The 20,809-nt window shown below is 41.9% G+C and overlaps 1 protein-coding gene and 1 long non-coding RNA gene across 3 annotated transcripts in view; one reads left to right on the top strand and one right to left on the bottom strand.

The window, feature by feature from the left end:
• The first annotated feature begins 1,003 nt into the window (after positions 1-1,003).
• LOC119973123 overlaps positions 1,004-20,809 on the top strand; it is a 35,779-nt gene continuing 15,973 nt past the window's right edge. The window contains exon 1 of the long non-coding RNA XR_005462239.1: positions 1,004-1,073. This is a non-coding gene — a long non-coding RNA (uncharacterized LOC119973123). The remainder of the gene's footprint in view (positions 1,074-20,809) is intronic.
• lrrn1 (leucine rich repeat neuronal 1) overlaps positions 7,864-20,809 on the bottom strand; it is a 41,834-nt gene continuing 28,888 nt past the window's right edge. For both annotated transcript variants that reach the window (XM_038810709.1, XM_038810707.1), the window contains one exon: positions 7,864-11,478. In XM_038810709.1, the coding sequence (XP_038666637.1) occupies positions 9,110-11,257 (2,148 nt within the window). In that variant the 5' untranslated portion in view covers positions 11,258-11,478 and the 3' untranslated portion in view covers positions 7,864-9,109. The remainder of the gene's footprint in view (positions 11,479-20,809) is intronic.

The raw sequence follows: 20,809 nt of genomic DNA, 5'->3' as shown, positions 1-20,809 counted from the left end.
GAGGTCGTTTATACCACACACTAACCGGTACCGAAGCAGTTCATTTAGCGTCGGGCCGAACTCACATTTTTCCGCCAGCCTTCTCAGGCGGGTCAAGAAATTCGTGACTGACTCCCTGTCTTCCCGCTTCGCTGTGTAGAATCTGTACCTACGCAAAATGAGGGGTGGTTTTGGGTCGTAGTGCTCTTTCACCAATTCTGTTACTTCTTGGAAAGTTTTCGTGTCCGGCGCATCGGGATAAGTCAGACTATGTATAATGGCGAAAGCGGAGGGTCCGCACGCCGACAGCAGGATAAGCCGTCTCTTTTCGTCAGTCAGTATATAATTTGCCCGGAAGAAGTAACACATTCTCTCCACGTACTGGGACCAGTCCTCAATAGCCGGGTCGAATGCCTCTAACCTCCCAAAAAACAGCATTTTTTTAAATGGCAAGGCTTACCCTCCGAGTGCGGCAGCTGCTCTCCGCAAAATTCGTAGTGTACCTCGTCGCCACTGTAGTAATCCACGGGAGGCAGGAATTCCGTCACCACACCAATATTTATTTACAATAACGATATTACAGGAGCAGCTCCAAACAGTGCTGCTAGCAGTCCAGTCAACTAAAGACTGCTCACAAAGCCTACACAGGTGATTATATGGGCCCCCTCAAAGAGCTATCATTGAGGGAGCTCATACTCCAATTGGCCAACCAATAAAGCCAATTGGAGTTCATTACAGCCAGCTTCCTCGGGGCTATTAGAAATCGGCAATAAATGCTAGGCCTGCCCGCAATGTCTACAGCCAAATAAACAAAATCTTCTGAATATCTTGTGCATTGGTTAATTCTCATCGCATAATTTCTCTTTTGACTGGGTTAAGTTTAATTGCAGCTTTAAAACAGACGTTTACAGGCTCTCTGCTTAAGCTAGTTAATTAGACAATTGATGTAATCCAGTTTCAGAAACCTTGAATTAGAGGCCATAAAAGGAAGACTCCTCCAGTGCTCCTTGTTGTATCAGTGCAACTGAAGTTTGGTGAAACATGGATTTAGGTGAAAGAGGGAGGAGGTGATCAGTCCCTTGTTTTCACTGAAGGTCAGTGGTGGCCTTTAAAACAAAAGTAAGTTTTTACGGAATTCGGAGCATAAGAGAAAAAGGGATTTTAAGTAACTGGAGGTTAGAGAAAGAGAGCAACTCTGGTGGGCAGCAGCTGAGCAGAGCAGTGGGAAAACTGCAAAAGGAAGAGCCCAGTGTACATACACACCATCCAGAGGCGGAGCTCCTGAGGCGAGATTAGCATTTGAAAGTGACGCAGGGCAAGTGGAAGCTGCTGATCGGGTGAGGGCCTGGTGCTCGGGTCAAGGATGTGTCAAAGCAGCTGCAGAGCATTCTGAAGGGGAGGGTGAACAGCCAGTGGTCATGGTACACATCGGTAACAATGACATAGGTAAACAAAGGGATAAGGTCCTAAAAGCCAAATACAGGGAGTTTGGAAGGAAATTGAAAAGTAAGCCCTCAAAAGGATGTGAGCTTAGGATTACTACAAGTGATACATGCTAATCAGAGTAGAAATAATCAGGGCAGCACATTAGCATATTGGTTAGCACAATTGTTTCACAGCTCCAGGGTCCCAGGTGCGATTCCCGGCTTGGGTCACTGTCTGTGCGGAGTCTGCACGTTCTCCCAGTGTGTGAGCGGGTTTCCTCCGGGTGCTCCGGTTTCCTTCCACAGTACAAAGATGTGCAGGTTAGGTGGATTGGCCATGCTAAATTGCCCTTAGTGTCCAAAATTGCCCTTAGTCTTGGGCAGGGTTACTGGTTTATGGGGACAGGGTGGGGGCGTGGGCTTAGGTCGGGTGCTTTTTCCAAGAGCTGGTGCAGACTCAATGGGCCAAATGGCCTCCTTCTGCACTGTAAATTCTATGATTCTATGAAATAGCGGGATGTATCAGATGAATATGCAGTTGGAAAGATGATGCATGGAGGAGGGCTTTCTATTCCAAGGACATTGGGACTGGTTCTGGGGGAGGTGCAACCAGTACAAGCTGGACAGGGCTGGGACTGATGTCCGAGGGCAAGTATTTGCTAGTGTGGTTGGGGAGGGTTTAAACTAGAATAGCATGGGGGAGGGAACCTAAGCAGGGTGACAAGGGAAAGAGAAACCAGGACATCAATAAATGAAAGAACACTTAAATGCAAAAATAGCAGACAAGGTAATGAAGGGTGAGGGGTCAATAGGGCCACAGTACAAAGCAAAGTTAGGATGATTAAAAATGGGAAAAAGGCAAGCCTAAAGGCTTTGTATCTTAATGCATGAAGCATTCAGAATAAGGTAGACAAAATGATGGCGCAAATAGAGGTATGATCTCATACCCATTTTGGAGACATGGTTACAAAGTGATTAAAATTAGGAACTTAATATTCAGGAATATTTGACCTTTCAGAAAGATGGGAGAGAAGGACATGGCCGGGGGGGGGGGGGGGGGGGGGGGGGGGGACTGCTATGAAGAGATGAAATGAGGACAGTTGTGAGAGACGACCTAGACTCAGATGATGTAGAGTCCATTTGGGTGTCAGTAAAAAACAGCAGACATTGGTAGGAGTAGCATATTGACCCTCAAACAGTAGCCAGACGAGGAAAGTGTATAAAACAACAAATAATAGGAACATGTAAAAAGAATGGAGCGATAATTATGGGTGACTTTAATCTTCAAGATGATTGGGCTCATCAAGTTTTATGACAACAAATTCATAGCGTGCACAGCGGATAGTTTCCTATGTAACACTCATATTCAAAAGGGGAGATAGGCAAAAGGGGAGATAGGCAAAAAAAACAGGTAACTATAGGCTGATTAACCTAACATCTATTGTTGGAAAAATGTTGGAATCAATTATTAAGGAAGTCTTAGTAGCACATTTGGAAAAGCATAATCTACTCGAGCAGAGTCAGCATGGCTTCATGAAAGGGAAATACTGTCTGACTAATTTATTAGAGTTTCGAGGAAGTCACAGCCATAGTGGATAGAAGGTAGATGTGTTGTATTTGGACTTCCAGAAGGCACAAGACAAGGTACTTCACAAAAGGTTAAGCATTAAGATAAGAGCCCATGGCATTGGAGGTATTATACTGGCACAAAGAGAATTGGCAAATGGGCAGGCTGGTTTAGCTCACTGGGCTAAATCGCTGGCTTTTAAAGCAGACAAAGCAGGCCAGCAGCACGGTTCGATTCCCGTACCAGCCTCCCCGGACAGGCGCCGGAATGTGGTGACTAGGGGCTTTTCACAGTAACTTCATTGAAGCCTACTCGTGACAATAAGCGGTTTTCATTTTCAAATAGCAAGTGGGGATAAGGGGTTCTTTTTCAGGTTGGCGACCTGTAACAAGTGGGGTTCCACAGGGATCAGTGCTGGGATCGCAACTGTTTACAATTCATATTAATAACTTGAAGGAAGGAAATAAATGAACTGCGGCCAAATTTGCAGATGACACAAAGATAGATGGAAAGGCAAGTTGTCAGAGTGTAGTTGTAAGAGTGTTACAAACAGTTTGCAAATGTGGGCAAAATGTTGGCATATGGAGTATAATGTGGGAAAATGTGAAGTTGTTTATTAAGGGAGAGCAATAGAACAGAGTATTATTTAAATGGATAAAAACGTCAGACTTCCACAACACAGGACTTAGGAGCACTTATGGATGAAATACAGAAAGCCAACACACTTATGCAGCAGGTAATCAGGAAGGCCCTTATTTCAAGTGGGTTGGAATATAAGAGTAGGGATGTCTTGCTGCAACTGTACAAGGTACTGGTGAGACTACATCTGGAGTACCGTGAGCAGCTTTGGTCCCATTATTGAAGGAAAGATATTATTTCATTGAAGACGGTTCAGAGAAGGTTCGCTAGGATGATCCCCAACCTGGAGCTAGGGTTTTTCTCACTGGAGTGAAGAAGGAAGAGAGGTGACTTGATTAAGGTGTACAAGGTGATGGAAGGCATGGATAAAGTGGATAGCCAGAGACTTTTCCCCAGGGCAGAAATGGCTGTCATGAGGGGACATACTTTTAAGATGATTGGAGGAAGGTATAGGGGAGATGTCAGAGGTAGGTTCTTTACACAGAGCGGTGGGTGTGTGGAATGCACTTCCAGCGGAGGTGGTGGAGTCAGGGTCATTAGGGACATTTAAGCGACTCTTGGAAAGGCACATGTCTAGCAGTAAATTGAAGGGGTGTAGGTTAGGTTGAGCTTAGATTAGAATAAATGGTCGGCACAGCATCGTGGGCTGAAGGGCCTGTACTGTGCTATGTTCCATGGAGGGATTGTCTTATGAGCAAAGGTTCAACAGGTTCTATTCATTGAAATTTAGAAGAATGAGAGATTATCTCATTGAAACATTTAGGATCCTCAGTGGTCTTGACAGGGTAAACGCTGAGAGGATGGTTTCCCTCATGGAAGAGTGTAGGACCAGAGGACATATTCTCAGAATAAAGGGGTGTCAATTTAAATGGTAAGGCATTGTTCTCTGAGGTTGAGTCTTTGGAAACTCCTTACCACAGAGAGCTGCAGGGGCTGCCTTTGTGTATATTTAAGGATCAGATAGACAAATTCTTGATCAGTAAGGAAATCAAGGGTTACGGCGAAAGGGCAGGAAAATGGACACGAGGCACGTCCGACCAGTCATGATTCTATTGAATGGTGGAGCAGGCTTTCGGGGCCTATTCCTATTTCTTATGGTCCTATGGACATGATTGTGCATCTGTAAATATCTGCCTTCATTTGGCATGATGCTTCACTCTTATTAGATGCTCCAAGCTAAGAAATTAGCTCTAAATTGTTTCACGCGAGTGCTTAAGCACGTATTTATTTTAAAAATTTGTTTATGGGAAGTGGGTGGCGCTGGCTGTGGCAGCATTCATTGCCCATCCTTAATTGCCCTTGAGGGGACAGTTAATAGTCAACCACATTTGCTGTGGGTCTGGAGTAACATGTAGGCTAGATCAGGAAGGACGGCAGATTTCCTTCCCTAAAGGACATTAGTGAACCAGATGGGTTTCCCCGACAATCAACAATGGTTTCATGGTCATCATTAGACTTCAAATTCCAGATTTTTATTGAATTCAAATTTCACCATCTGCAGTGGTGGGATTTGAACCTGGGACCCCAGAGCAGTACTTTGGGTCTCTGGATTACTATCCTTTGCAGCACAAGCACAAGACTGATGCCATCGTACAGTGGCATCAGTCCAGTGACAATCACTACGCCACCGCCTCCCCACATCTTTTATTCTGCAAGTTTATCTAATTATGAGAGGTTACATGGCTCTTGAGATGATGTGCTCCTTTATCATAAATGTGGATCCTCCACCACCATTGCCATGCTTTGGTCTTTATCCCTCAATCCCCTTTTCAACTGTCTACATTCTTCTGCCTCCAACAGTGAATGTATTTTTGCCTCACATTTAAGTTTACTGTTACTTCTATCTTTCCCCAATAAGCTTAAATCTGCTGCCGCCACTGCCCATCCCCTGACCAGATTTAAAGGCTGTATTCAAAAGCAAAGTCCTGCAGATGCTGGAAGTCTGAAATAAAAAACAAAATATTGGAAATACTCAACAGGTCAGGTGGCATCTGTCGAGTGAAATGCAAGTTGTGTTTCAGGTTGATGACCTTAAATTTTAAATCTTTATTTTTTTATTTTAAATCGAGAGGGCTACCTGACTTAATTGTATTAGTTTATTCGCTTTTCCTTTGCCGGTGTGTTTCCTGGGCAGAAAGTTATTTTCATACATCGTAATACATTTGTCTGCCACCTTGGCTTCAGACACACACATACCTCTCAGACTGTGCACAATTCCAGCTCTTCAACTGTGGCAAGCATATCGATCAAACCCATTATGTCACGCTCATTGGAAAACTTCCCTCTCTCTTGCAGAACTAATGGGCCTATGATCAGGCATGGCTGCACATTCTCACCCTCAGGGAAAAGCTGGGCCAATAGTGATGTTTTAGGGGCATCTTGACCAATACATGAATAGGATGGGAATAGAGGGCTACGGACCCCCGAAGTGTAGAAGATTTTAGTTTAGACGAGCAGCATGGTTGGCGTAGGCTTGGAGGGCTGAAGGGGTTCCTGTGCTGTACTTTTCTTTGTTCTTTTGTTTGTTCTTAATGGGATTTTCCCACTCAAGCCACTGGGAAACACGCAGGCGGGGTGTGCTGCCAACCAGAAAAGAGAATTCCAGCCTGTATCTATGTTGGACAACAAACTCTGTCCATTTCTACTTCAGCATAAACTTCTTGTGGAAGCTGAATTTGTGATCCCTTCCCACTTGTGGGCTTGAATCATTGGCAGGTACAATATATCGAACAATACTACAAGCATAAATTTAATAAATGGAGGGGGAAATATACATTTCCCAAGGCACTATTTTTTAATTTAAAGGCAGTCAGTCAAATGTGGACATTTCTCATGTTTACAAACATGAGTTTCCACAAATGGAACAAATTATTATTTCTTTCAATTAGACGATCTACAGTTTAAAAATCAAACTAACCCATGTGCTCTCAGACTAAAGTTAATGTCAAAGAATCAAGCAATACAGAATGTCATTTCACAAAGCTAAAGTATCAAAATATAAAAATCACATTTAATAAAAGAACTGTCCACTAATTGATGAAAAAGACTTATGATATTTTACATTTGAATGGAGCTACAATTTCAAGATGTCTGTTGGTCCTTCCCTAATGATGGAGAGAAAGTCTTCAAATCAAACATTTCAATTCTCAGGCACAAATCCTTCAGTTATGAAATTATGACCAACTGTTAATTTTGTAAATACCAAAATGACCTAAGAATGTTTATACAAACAATTATGTTGTGCCAACAGCAATACATGGGGTTCATATGACACCAGAGACCGTGGAATTCTTCAATTGTTCTGTAAATTAGAATAAAAAGCTAAAAGAAAGTTGAAGCAGCAGGGTACTGTCCATGGTGCTGGGGTATAGGAGGCTATAAATTTTTCAGCTCTTTCTCAAATCAGTACGACAATGACACATTGTTCCACGAAAGCCAAATGGTGGCATTTGTATAAATATCCTTCAAGACCATAAATATAGAGAGAATAACCTTTGGATGACAGCGCAAAGGTATCCCAATCAATTATGTTTCAGCAGCATCATTTATTTGCAAGGAGGGGTTTAATCGTTCTTTGTACACACTTATGTGACATCAACTGACAGAAGGCAATAGCTCATACAAGTCCTTTGCAGTGAACAATAGATTCATTCTTTTTTTTTAAAAAAGCTTAGCATAGTTATTTGTTGTATTTGGAGGATTAGCTCATGGGCAAGAGCTTTTTGATTGACTATTTTTTCATGCAGTTTAAAAAAAAATAAACACAGAGGGTGGTGAGTGCCTGGAACGCGTTGCCAGGGGAAGTTGTGGAAGCAGATATATTAATGCCATTCAAAAGGCATTGTGGATAGGATGGGTATAGAGGGATACAGCACAAGGAAGTGCTGAGGGTTTTGGCAAAGGTTGGTATCATGACCGGTACAGGCTGGGGGGGACGAAGGGCCAGTTCCTGTGCTGTATTGTTCTTTGTTCGTGTTTCCCCAGTTTCGGCAATGACAATTATTCTATATACATTTTAAAATAAATCTTGAACATTGAAAAATATACAGAATCATGGTTAACGCAGCTACAGAAATAAAATAAGTGAACAATTTCATTGGCTTATTTTCCATCCTGTTAGGACCCGAGCTGCTTCATCAATGGGAACCAGGTTACAAACACTAATGTCAGCAAAAGATAGCTTGCAGAAAAGCAAAGCAAGATAAAAGATTCTAGTCTTAGCCTGATCGGTGGAGACAAAGAATAATTCTCGGCCATTGAAAAATACCCCTTTAATTTTGTTAGGCGAAAAAAAGCACAAAACTTATTGAATTCAGGCAGGCCAACCCTTGGGTCTTGCATTCATGAAGATTGTTAAAAGAACAAAACCTACTTTCAGCATTTTGATAGGTATTAAGAGATTGAAGATTACATAACTTCTGTCCCTACTCTTACAAGAATCATTCTTCATCAATACAACAAAAGATCCCCACTTCACAATAAGCTTTTTATCCAGAATGATCCATTACAGTTGCTAGATTGGCATATTCTACTGCCAGTGATGAGCTTCATTTTTGCTTCAATCAAGAAGGAATTATGGTCAAGCAGCTCAATTTGTCAGATGTCAAAAGGAAATGTAGAAACTCTGCAGAGACAATAGGCATAGCTTCAAAGAAGAACACTTTAATCAGAGACAAAGCTCTATAAAAATCAAGCTCAAGACTAATTTATTATAGTTTTGTCCTCATTTTACACTTTACGTCTCACAATAAAATTCATTGTTTTAAACCATTGATACTAAATGCAGGTATAGAGCCATTCAGAAAAATCTGGCAACTAAAGTCCCTCAATAAATCACCAAGTGTTTTTTTTTTAAACGTTGCAGTTTTTAAGAGCGCATTACACTATTATTGGTTTAAACATTAACCACACATGTGTCTAAGGTAAATTGTAAAACTAGTTCAAGCAAAGAAGGCAAATAAAATGTACAAGAGTTTGGGCTTTCAAATTCCAAAACAGCAAATTATAGTTGATACAACAATACAGTTCAGTTGGCTAACAGCATTCAATAGAAGAATGAATGGGGTCTAATTCCATATGTCAGCTTCAATACGCTAAAAAAAAAACTATAACCTGGAAGTGGATCAGTGCCCAACAGTTAAGGTAAACTGCTTTTATTAAAAGAGCACACCCTCCAAAGGCTCATCACTCCTTTAAAAACATAGACTGCCTTGTATGGTCACCAATTTATATTGGGAGTTCTGCAGTGGGGAGAGAAATAAGTAATCAAGCACAGCAACTGAGGCATTTTGCAAGATAAATGGAGCTGCCCTTCTTTTTTTAAATGTTCAACAAAGGCGATACGCTATACTAATAGTCTCTGAAATATCCACCTGTCCTCACAGCTCTGCCACAAGTTAGCAAAGCCAAAATACAAAAAAGTTCAGAACTTTCACTTTTGCAGAAAAAAGCAAAATAAGTATCCGTGCTCCCTTTAACTAGAAGCGAAATTCCTCCAGAGTTACCACACATAGTAGCTTCTTGATGTGTCAACGGGTGTAGGTTTCACATCGGAAGAGCCATCTTTTTCTTTCTCACTATCCCCTTCCCATAGATTTATAAGTGGTGGATAAAGTTCATTCAAGGGGATGGACGAGGTCTTCTGCATGTACTTTTTCAGTGAATGGTGGTAGTTCTTCCGCTTGAGGCGTTTGGCAATGTAAACAGCTATCGAGGCAATGCTAATTATGGCAAACATTGAGCCCATTACAGCTGCTAGTGCTGTGCTTGTTCCTTGGTCAGAAATATCCAGTGAGAATGCCACCCCCTTTGTAGTAACGTTGACACATGATTTCTGGGTCTGCTGGTGGATGTTAGATACAGTAAGACAGACCTCATATTCTGTCGAAGGTTGGAGATGCGTCAGGTTATATTCATGGACATCAACGGGAACCCTTGCGGTGTATGTAATGTGGGGGTTATCAATCTTCATGGTGGCTGATGACCACTTCAAATTGGAGGTCATGACATTGGAGTTCACTCTCCATGACACTAAGATAGAGTGGGATTCAGCTTGCTTCACATATATTTTCAAAACCTGAGTTCCATCTAGGAGGGTTCCATTAACACGAATGGTTGCAACTCTTGTATCAGCTCCTTCAGAGTTCTGAGCAACGCAAGTGTATCGGCCAGAGTCCTCAATGCGAATGTGAGAAATGTCGAGAGTTCCCTCATTGCTCAGTTTATATTTATCTGACAGGGTGTCTACTGTGATTTTACTTCCAAGTGGTGTGACCCAGTAGATTTCAGGTTCAGGCTCTGCCATTGCACGACAATCTAAGGAGACTGTTACATCAACATCTACATTCAGGTGATTTGGAAAAGTGTCATGCGCAATCATTGGAAGACATTGTTCCGCAGTCTCCTGCATGAGAACTTCTTTAACTTGCTGCCCTCTGTATTCTGGTGGCATAGCACAAAACATAGATTGAGGCTCCATGAACCGAATGGTGGTTTTGTTCGAATTCATCCATTGAATAACACAGTCACACCTGATCGGGTTGCTGTGAATGCTTACTTCACGTAGATTGGGGAGGTTATCCACAGTCTTCTGATACAGGGCATTTAATGCATTATTATTAAGCATCAGGCTTTCAAGGGAAGGAACTTCCCGAAAGGCATAGCGATGAATGTATGACAATTTAGGGTTATTTGTAGCTTCCAACTTTGTAAGTTCAGGTAGGTTATCCAGCGCATATCTGTCAATAGAAACAAGTTCAACCATATTGTTAATACCAAGTTCTTTCAAGCGAAGCATGTTGCTGAAGTCACCTTCTTGAATTTTATGAACAGGGTTCTTGTTTAGATCAAGGAATTTCAAGGCTGGCACCTTCTGAAGTGCAAGCTGAGGCACTCTTACCAGTTTATTATCATAGAAGGAGAGACTTTCGAGGCTATCCAATCCAACTAAAGCATTTCCAGGGATTTCTGTGAGTTCCATTCCTGCTAAAACTAGACTTCTCAAATTGCTTAGCGGTTTGAAGTTCATATCTAGAATGCCAATTACAGGATTTTCTCCAATCATGAGGATCTCCAAGTTAGGGGTCGACTCAAACCAACGGCTGTCAATCACTCTCAGTTTGTTGGAATTCAGGTGAAGTCTTAGTAAATTCCTTAAGCCAGAAAAGGCATTTGCTGATATGCTGTTAATCTGGTTGTGATTTATGTACAGTTCCTGGAGGTTGGCGAGATCTTGTAAGCAATAATCAGGCATATCTGCTATCTGGTTCTCTTCAAGGTGTAGAGTGGTGAGCTGAGTAAGATTGGTCAGGCCTACATCATGGATATTGGTAAAATTATTCTGAGAGAGATCCAGCTCTGTGAGGTTAAACATTTGCTGAAATTCATCAGTTGTCTTGCCAATATTGTTGCTCTGAAGCAAGAGCACCTGGGTGTCAGCGGAAAGGTTGCTTGGAATTCTGGTCAAGCGAAGATCATTGCAGTCCACAGTTGCGGCTTCTCTGTATGTCGATTGTGGTGTGAACCATGGCCGAATTTCACAAACGCACAACTGAGGACATTCACTGGGCTGTGGAGAAGCTTCAATTAGACAAAGAGTCATAAAACCCATCATTACATGACAAATGGTGGAACAGTTCTTTTTACACATTTTTTCTAATGACAAATTATCGAAGGGCTTGATGCTTGAATTAAGTTAACTGTTGGATGTGGAAGACAACCCAGCCGGCAATCGTGCCCTGGGTGGAGGAGGATATATGGAGCTCTGGATTCTGTATTTTTAACGTCTGGAAATTATCCTGATCTTCAGCTGTCAAAGATGCATGGCCAAAACTTCTATTTATGTCAGGTACGTCTCAACATCAGCAGCATCTGCAAGATATAAAAGAAAATCAAACTTTAAAGGACAGTAGATTCTACAGCTTAATGGCTCTTAATGGATTGGAAGTAAAGACGATACAGTCACAGACAGTGCAGAAGGAGGCCATTCAGCCCATCAGGTTTGCACCACCCCTCCTAAAAAGCACTCTACCTAGGCCCACTCCCCTGCTTTATCCCCATAAACCTGCGCAGTGATCATGGCCAATCCACCTAACCTGCACATCTTTGGACCATGGGAGGAAACTGGAGAACTTGAAGGAAACCCAAGCAGAGAGGGGGAGAATGTGCCAACTCCACACAGTCAAGCAAGGCCGAAATTGAACCCGGATCCCTGGTGCTGTGAGGCAGCAGTGCTAACGACTGGGCCACCATGCTGTAGACAGGTAGCTAAACTTGGAAACACCAGTCACCATATTTATCCATTGCCAATAAAAAATGTTTTTCTGGTTTCTATACATTGGATGAATCCATCCACTTGTTGCATTCAATAAAGATGATAATCGGAAATAGAATCAACCTGTCAGGACAGTAGAATGCTACAGAGTAAGTGCATTTAATAGATTGGAAGTAAAGACACGAGCAGCACAGTAGTTAACACTGCTGTTTCACAGCACCAAGGACCGGGGTTCAATTTGGCCTTGGGTGGCTGTCTGTGTGGAACTTGCACTTTCCCCCTCTATTTGCGTGGGATTCCTCCAGGTGCTTCGGTTTCCTCCCACAGTCCAAAGATGTGCAGGTTAGGTGGTGTTGCAGGGATAGGTTGGGGAATGGGCCTATATAGAGTGCTCTTTCAATTGGTGCGATGCATACATGATGGGCCGAATGGCCCCCTTCTGTGCTGGAGGGATTCTATGATTCTTCTATCCTATGAATGTCAATGATCATTCTAGATGACAGCTTAGTAAACTTTGAAGATCCACGTTTCATAATTAATTTACAAAATATATAGGAAGTAAAATTATGTTTTTCCTTATTTATTCAATTAGTTGCTTGCAAACACGGTTAAATTGGTTCACCGATATTTAGTTACTTCCATCTCCCTTTGCAGAACTCTCCTTCATCTCTGTGCTATTCCCTTTCCCTCAGAGAGCATCTGTTTCCAGGCATTTAATAATTGCAGAGTTACTTGGCAGCACGCAAGAGTAGCCCCAAGGTGAATGAATCACAATTTCCCTTATTGATGGAAGTTTTGACGCAGTGGCAGTATTCTTGCCTTTGAACAGAAGCCTCATTCCAGGAACTGAGCACAAATGGAGGCTGATAGGTAGCATACTCTCGTCTCGGCTCTTGTGTTAGAAGGGTAATGGGTTCAAGTGCCATTTTAAAGATTTGAACTTAATCGGCAGTTCACCTATCAGTTCGCTGCTGACAGTGTGGGGCACTCTGGAAGAACACAGAACATACAGTGCAGAGAAGGAGGCCATTTGGCCCATCGAGTCAACACTGACCCACTTAAGCCCTCACTTCCACCCTATCCCCGTAACCCAATAACCCCTCCTCATCTTTTTGGTCACTAAGGGCAATTTATCATGGCCACTCCACCTAACCTGCACGTCATTGGACTGTGGGAGGAAACCGGAGCACCCAGAGGAAACCCACGCAGACACGGGGAGAACGTGCAGACTCCGCACAGACAGTGACCCAGCGGGCAATTGAACCTGGCGCTCTGAAGCCTCAGTGCTAATCACTTGTGCTACCGTGCTGCCCCCGGTGTGCCGTCTTTTTCTTGAGACAGGATCCTGACTTCCTTCTTCGGCAGGCACTAGATTTCATATTGCACCAGGTGATGAGGGGAGTTCTCTCGGTATCTGGGTCAACAGTCAGGCCTCAGCCTATACCTAAAACTAGTGATCTTTTTCATAGAATCCCTGCAGAAGGAAGCCATTTGCCCCATTGAGTACACACCAATGCACTCTCACTGTACCTCTAACCCACATCCCTGGACAGTAAAGGACAATTTAACATGGCCAATCTACCTAACCCGCACATCTTTGGAGTGGGAGGAAACCGGATCACTTGGAAGGAACCCACGCAGACACGGGGGCGGGGGGGAGGGGGCAACTGTCAGCACTTTTGGTGGAATTATCATTTTTATTTAACTTACCATCATTTCCAGGGCATAGAGGAATATCCCTCCTTTCTGGGTTTAATTATTTTCAACTTTTCCATGAAAAACATTTAATCTTCAACAGCAGTCAAATTTATTTTTAAAATATTGAGCTGGACTGCTGCAGAGAATTACTGATCTTACATGCAATTGCACAACAGACAACTTTGTTGTGAAGGAACCACACTGAATGAATTGTCAGGTAAAGAATGCAAACTTAAAATGTGTAACAAACCATCTTGGTGAGTGCAAACAGAAAAGAACTTGGAATCCATTCAAATTCCAAATGTCATGCGCCCAACATTGTGGTCAGTGGCGAATGGTTTTCTCCGTCCCCATCTACCAATCATCCCAGCAGCATACACCCTCGACAGGGGGACAATTAGCGCCCACATAAACAGGTCAAGCATCGGTGGTTCTCTTTAAGCTACAAAGGTTGGAGAAACATTGATGAGCAGGACACAGGAGTAGGAACCAGGAAAGGTCAGTTAGAATACTTTATTCAATGTCAGGCCTAATAGAAAGTGAAATAAAGACAGGGACAGAAAGATGGGATTATGAAGCAGGAATCAGAGACAGAAAAAATTCAATTGAACTTTGCAATTGAAATCTGAAGAAATGTGATTCCATGTGCGATTAAAAATTTTTTTAGCACCAGAGGTTTTTTAAATTAAATTCAAGATTAAGTTGGCACGGGCGAAGCTGTTGGGTAGTATTTTCCAGCCCTGGCACTGGTGGACATCGTCACAGACAGGGTGGGAAAATTTGGAGAGTCGTTAAAAGTCAAAGTCTCTCCAAATTTTCCCACCCTGCCCGTGTCAATACCCATCAGTGTCAGAGATGGAAAATTCAACCGTTGTCTTGGCCCCACCACAAACTTCATTCCTTCCCTCTCCCAGGCAACCATCTTTGGCTGAATGAGACGTTATACCACAAAATGAGCTCCTCAGCACAAGTCACCAAGTCCGCCTATTTCCATCTGCATACATTTGCTCTCAGTTGCTGAAACCCTCATCCATACCTTTGTTATCCCAAGGCCTAACCATTCCAATGTTCACACATTCTCCCCTCTGTAAACTGGAGGTCACCAAAAACACTACTGCCTGTGTCCTCATTCACACTGCATCTCATTTACCCAACATGCCTGTGCACACTCATATTCATTGGCTCTTGGTTAAGCAACACCTTGAACTTAAAGCACACATCTTATTTTCAAAACTTTGTTTAGTCTTATTGTTCCCTATTTTGTGTTGTCAGCTGTCCAAGGCATCAAGTCAAGGATTTTTTCTCCCAAACCTCTTACCTTAATCCCCTTTCCACCATGAAGGCATTCCTTAAAATTGACCTCCATCAAGTTTTCAGTCATCAGCCTGAACATTTCCTTGTGGCTGGATGTCAAATGTTGCTTAAAATGCTTCAGTGAAGCCCCTTGGTATACTTTATGTTAAAGACACTACATAAATATATGTGGTTGCTGTGCAGTAGGCAAGACATATTGCTGTTAAAAGGGGTACTGCTTTGGAGAAGTGCTAACTTTTTTTTTTGGCAAATTGAATGAGGTAAGGACAGGACCTTTACACTATTCCATCTATTTGAATGGTGAATCGGATGATAAGGTACTGTAATTGTGCAGCTGCTGTAGGAACCGGGCATCTCGGAACAGCACTTTCCAGATTTACAAATTCAACTGCGTGTCGTTGCGGTCTGATTTCCATATAAATAACGACTGTTTGCCTCACTCTTATTTATACTGCTAATTTCATTCCAATGTACCTTAAAATGTCAAGAAACTCACTTCAGTTGCTATGAAATACAGAAAGACCTTCAGGGACAATTTAAATAACGCAACTGTGTCAAATTAGAAGTATCTTTGAGCCAAGTGAAATCCATCACCAACATAGGGATATCAAAACAGAAAATATACCATCCCAGTTAAAGATCAAAGGTGGGCAATAGATTTTTAAAAATATATATATTTTCTCCATTTATTGTCAGCAGAAGCAGCATTCTGCCCACACTCTTGAATTGGTTTGGCATGTGTTGCCCAGTAATCTGCTGTGATGAATGTCACTTCAACTCCTTCCGGTTGGGTGTTTTTCCACTGCAGTTGGAGTTAATTTTCCTTTGTGAAACAGGTATTCTTCCTTTATAGCTGGTTCTGCATTATTGCATCTATTTTACTGTAGCCCTAGGGTTTTTGAAACGGAGATGACTGTACAGCCAATGCGGTCCTAATTCCCACTTTGGAAACTATTATTATAATAATGATGCTGTTCACATTTGATTTACAAACAGCAGATCGCACTTCACAACAAAAACTCTAATTGGCAAGCTTGGCATTAGGTTGAGCCTGCTGCCCATTTATTACCAGGCCAATTATCCAGGAAATGTAGGACATCTCACAAGTGGGGTTCTTCAGTACCAACTGCATGTACTGTACAAGCAGACTATGTACATTTCACAAGGATATTGTCTATTCAATGAGGAGCAACGCTTAAATCGATATGCAAGTCGACAGTTCACATCTGTTTCCTCTTTTTCTTTTAAAAGTTGTATATCCAGTGAAGACAAATGGGAGAGTTATCACCAATGTCCTGACCAATATTGATGTCTCAATCAACATCACAATAAGGAGATTGCCTGGTCATTATCACACTGCTTGTATGCAAATTGGCTGCTGTGCTTCCTACATTGCAACAGAGACTATGATTCACAAGCACTTTGCTGATGGTAGAGCACTCTTAGATTGGTTAGGGAAGACACTGTATAAGTGCAAGTTTTTCTTTCCTGTTGGTTATTTCTTTTCTGCAGTTTCTCGAATGAGAAAACTTAACCAGTGAACATACATTGGAGACAACTCGCATTTAGATAGTGCCTTTATTGCCTTCAGGACCTACCAAGGTGCTTCATAGCCAAATGAAATCCTTTCGGAATGTGGGAAGCGCGACAGCCAATTTATCCACCGTAATTTCCAAAACAGCAATGCAATAATGACTGGATAATCTGGTTTTAATGATGTTGGTTGAGGGATAAATATGCACCCAGTCATCAGCAAGAAACTCCTGCCTCGTCTTCAGATGGTGTTTTCGGACATTGCCACACCCATGGCAGAGGGTAGACAGGGCCAGAGGTTAATGTCTCATCCTAAAGATAGCTCCTTCAGTGCAACACTCACCGTCAGCCTAGTTTTTGTTTTCAAGTCTTTGGAGTCTGCAACCTACTGACTCAGGCGAGTGTGATACCTACTAAGCCACAGCTGGCACCTAAATGTCAAGATGTGTTTTGGAAGGGGTGATTATCTCAGCCACTCCAAAAGCTCTGTCTATTTGCATTAACATAGACAACAAATGACCTGGACATTTCCCAAAGGAAAGCCTAAAAGCCCTCCTGGGTGAAACAACATTGTAACATGAGCTTTAGTGATTGGATCCAAAGATGGTACTCGTTACTATAAACATTTTGTTTAACTAATTGTATTTCTCATTACCATTGTGTTTCCCAATCACAGGAGCACATTGAATACATTAGACCATTTTATTTCTTGACTAAGCTTGTAGCCGTAAATAATATACGCTTCACCACATCAATATATGTCAACCATTTGTTAAAGAAAATCATTGTTAGTGCAGCTGTGCCTATTAAGATTAATTTTATATGTTGGATGGATAAGAAAGCTAGGAAGAGACATTAAGAATAAAGTGTCATTGTAAATATGTCCCCTGGCATCTACTTATACAATGATTAATTATTCTGTGCATTTAAAACAGGTCTCTATTATTAGTCAGGACAAAAACTGTAGTTTAAAAAGTGTTCAAACATATACAATGTGTCTCAATGAAAAGAGGAAACAGTCTCCCCACTGCAGAATTCTTGGTAAGCAAGAAGGCGGCCATGCCTTTTCTGACAACTCCAACTATTAAGCAGGAAAAGTAAAACTTTAAATATTTAGTCAAGTCGGATTGCACCTCAATTCAGTATACAGGGCTCAAAGGAACTCATTTGGATATCAGTATAATTTTACACATCATTATGGTCAGCTAGGATTTTCAGTGAGCAAGTGGAAACTTTCCGAATTCACCTGGAATTCTTTGGCCTTCGGCAGCCGGATGCAAAAAGCACTGCCTATTCTAGAGTAACATTAACCAAAGCTTGATCTATTTCTGTGCAAAGTGTTTTTCTGTATTACATTTGGCCCATTGAGTCTGTTCTGCCATTCAATGAGATCATGACTGATCTGAAATGATAATCATCAAGTCCACTTTCCTGCCTTATGACCAAAATCCCTGATTCCCTCACTGATTATCTCAGCCTTGAACATACTTAACAACCTAGCCTCTATAGTCCTCGGTGGTAAATAATTCCACAGATTCACTACCCTCAGATCTGGGACTTAAATCCTTTACTCAGACTGTGGCCTCTGTCCTCGACTCTCCCATAAGGGGGAACACAACCTCTCAGTATCTATCCTGTCAACCCCCCTGAGAATCCTATGTCTCAATAAGGTCACCTCTCATTCTTCTAAACTGCAATTAGTACAGGTCCAACTTACTCAACCTCTTCTCAAACAAAAATCCCTCCATACCCACGGGCAAACGAGTGGACTTTCTCTGGACTGCCTCCAATGCCAGCATATCTTTCCTTAGATAAGGAGACCAAAAGTGTTAACAGGGAATATAGGATAAAATACAGGAATGGAGTTAGGTTACAAATCAGTCATTGCGAACCAGGCTCATGGGATTAAATGGTCATCTACTGTCCCCATGTTTCCTGCTCAGAGGTCTCATCCTTGATGGGCTCAGATTCTCAATAGTGATGCACAGTTAGAAGTAACATGACCTTAGTGACATAACCTTTTTCTATCAAATATAGAGGGTAGATTTTCCTGAAGTTAAAATGAAAACTTGCCAAGTAACACATTGGTGAACTTTATACTAACCTTGGGACAAGCGCCTGGAATTTTCCACTTTGTCCCAAGATTTAAAATGCAGTTGAGCTCTCAGTCCAATTTGGATGTGCAGTGTGAATATGGGAGTTTATTAAAAGACAGGGATGGAATGGTGGAAATATTGCGCAGCATCCCTTTGGGGCCAAGACTGGTGTTCACTTAAAAGGTAACTAGGTTCACTGCCTATGCATGCCCGCATAAATGCAACAAAAGACAGTAATACTTGAAATGGATATTTCAGACGTCTGAAAAGCTGAAAGCAGCACATTAGTGGTTAACATTATAAATGATTAAGACAGAAAAAGCTGTCAGTGGGCAAGTCTTTGTGCAGCATCAGCCTGAACGCCATTTGGTCACGAGTGAAATGGATCTATTGTTAAATGCAAGTGGGTACCAGTGGGCAGCGCTTCCCGGAGGACAGCATTGTTACAACATGTCTGACAGAAGGTAGTAGCAAAATAGACAAAAGAAAAGAGGTGATCATTATTGTTGTGGTGTATTGTGTTTTTCAACTTACTGCCTCAAAGGTATGCAGAAATTACTCTCATCAGGTTTTTCCTGTGAACAGGATTTTTATTACACTGCTTTTAAAATGCCTGCTTTTTCATACTTAATGCTTGAAGTCTCTCGGTGTGCATAATATTCTGGCATTATAGTGGCTGTGTTCTGGAATTATTGTGTCCCTTCTTGTAGAATGTCTTCAATGTAATACTAAAATTGGGGCATTTACAAAACAATCCCAATCATCAAATGGAATGGCATTTGCCAACAGCTAGGGGTTCCTCAGCAAGATATTTTCTAGCTGTTTCAACTAATCTTCATCCTTTACATTTTCATCACTGTTTTGCTAAAGGCATGCAAGTACAGCGATTGCCATTCTCTTTGTGGTGTATTAGTGATTATTGGGCTTTAATTAATTACCTTTCTTTGGGAAGGGAAATCAAATGTTCCCACTCTCCAACTAATTTTCAAATCCAGGGCATCAGGACCTCAAGAACATTGCAGCCAACAAAACTGCAGGATGATTAAAAGTACCTTCCATATAACTGTAGTGTGTCTGATTAGATAGACGATAGCCCAATTTAAGAGACCCACAAAGATTGTATTGCTCTTTGCACCACTGCTCTTAGGGTGTAAATTTAGTATGCTAGAACATCATCAAATATATTTCCATTAATTTACAGGCTTCCCTTCAAACTGCAATTTAAATCCAGAGAACACACTTTTTTCTCCTCTCCCGGAGCTGCAGAGTGCTTCTTTTATGCCCCAGTCTTCATCAAGAGACAGTGTCTAATGAAGTTACAGAGTCACAAAAAAAAAGGTATCATGTAAATAGATTTTCTGACTTGAATTCAATTGGGTGCAATTTCAGATACAGAAACCTTGCATTTTGCAAACATGGTTTTGCTGTCATTGACATATGCAGAAATAGGCTTTGAAAGGAAAAAAAAATTGTCATGTTTTCCTGAGGATTTGTAACTGTCAAAGGAAATATACACACACAAGTGTTCCAACATCACACAGCTCGGTTTATAGCTTGTGCCTCAGCTGCTTCAGTAAAGTAATTAAAAAAGGTGTTTATTTGGATTAATTGAATATTCCCGAGGGGGGGGGGGGGGGGGGCGTGCTTTAATCATGCAACCTGTGAAACTATGCATGACATCATATCAGTTCCATTGAAACTACAGCATCTTAAAAGAAAACATGCAGGAGCATGTATGCACTGAAAGATAGATGTCCATCTGGTCCACCTGCAATGTTGGAACTAACAACTTGCACATCCCTGCTTTTGAATGCCTCATCATTCATTGGTGCTGTGTCTTCAGCGGTCTCAGCCTGAAGGGCTCAGTTTGCCTCCCTGACCTCTCAGACTCTCGCATTTCATTTAAAGTATTCCTTAAAACTGGCCTTCATGTCCAAGGGTTTGGTCATCTGTCCAGTCCTGCTGAAGTCGACCCCTCCAACCACCCACCCACCCAGAAGCGTGTTCCCCCAGCAGTGGGAACAGGTGAGACATACAAAATGGTGTCTACAAATCGGTGGGACAGGACAATCCTGCCAGCAGCTAATAGCGAGACACCTCCGCTGCCGGAAGACATGCCACAGGGGAGCTGGAAAATCTTGTCTGGTAACCCTGTTGACAGTTCATAAATGAAAGGTGCAATATAAATGAGTTTTCTTTTCTTGAGCTTAATACGGAGGGAGAGGGAAAAAACACAGGGTTGTTTGTGCATCTGCGCACTGTCACCAGCAATAGAACGGCTTTGCCT

This window comes from Scyliorhinus canicula, chromosome 11 (assembly GCF_902713615.1).
Source record: "Scyliorhinus canicula chromosome 11, sScyCan1.1, whole genome shotgun sequence".
Taxonomy (NCBI): Eukaryota; Metazoa; Chordata; class Chondrichthyes; order Carcharhiniformes; family Scyliorhinidae; genus Scyliorhinus; species Scyliorhinus canicula.
The sequence above is the reverse complement of the archived record's forward strand: the minus strand, read 5'-3'. Positions and strand labels throughout refer to the sequence as shown.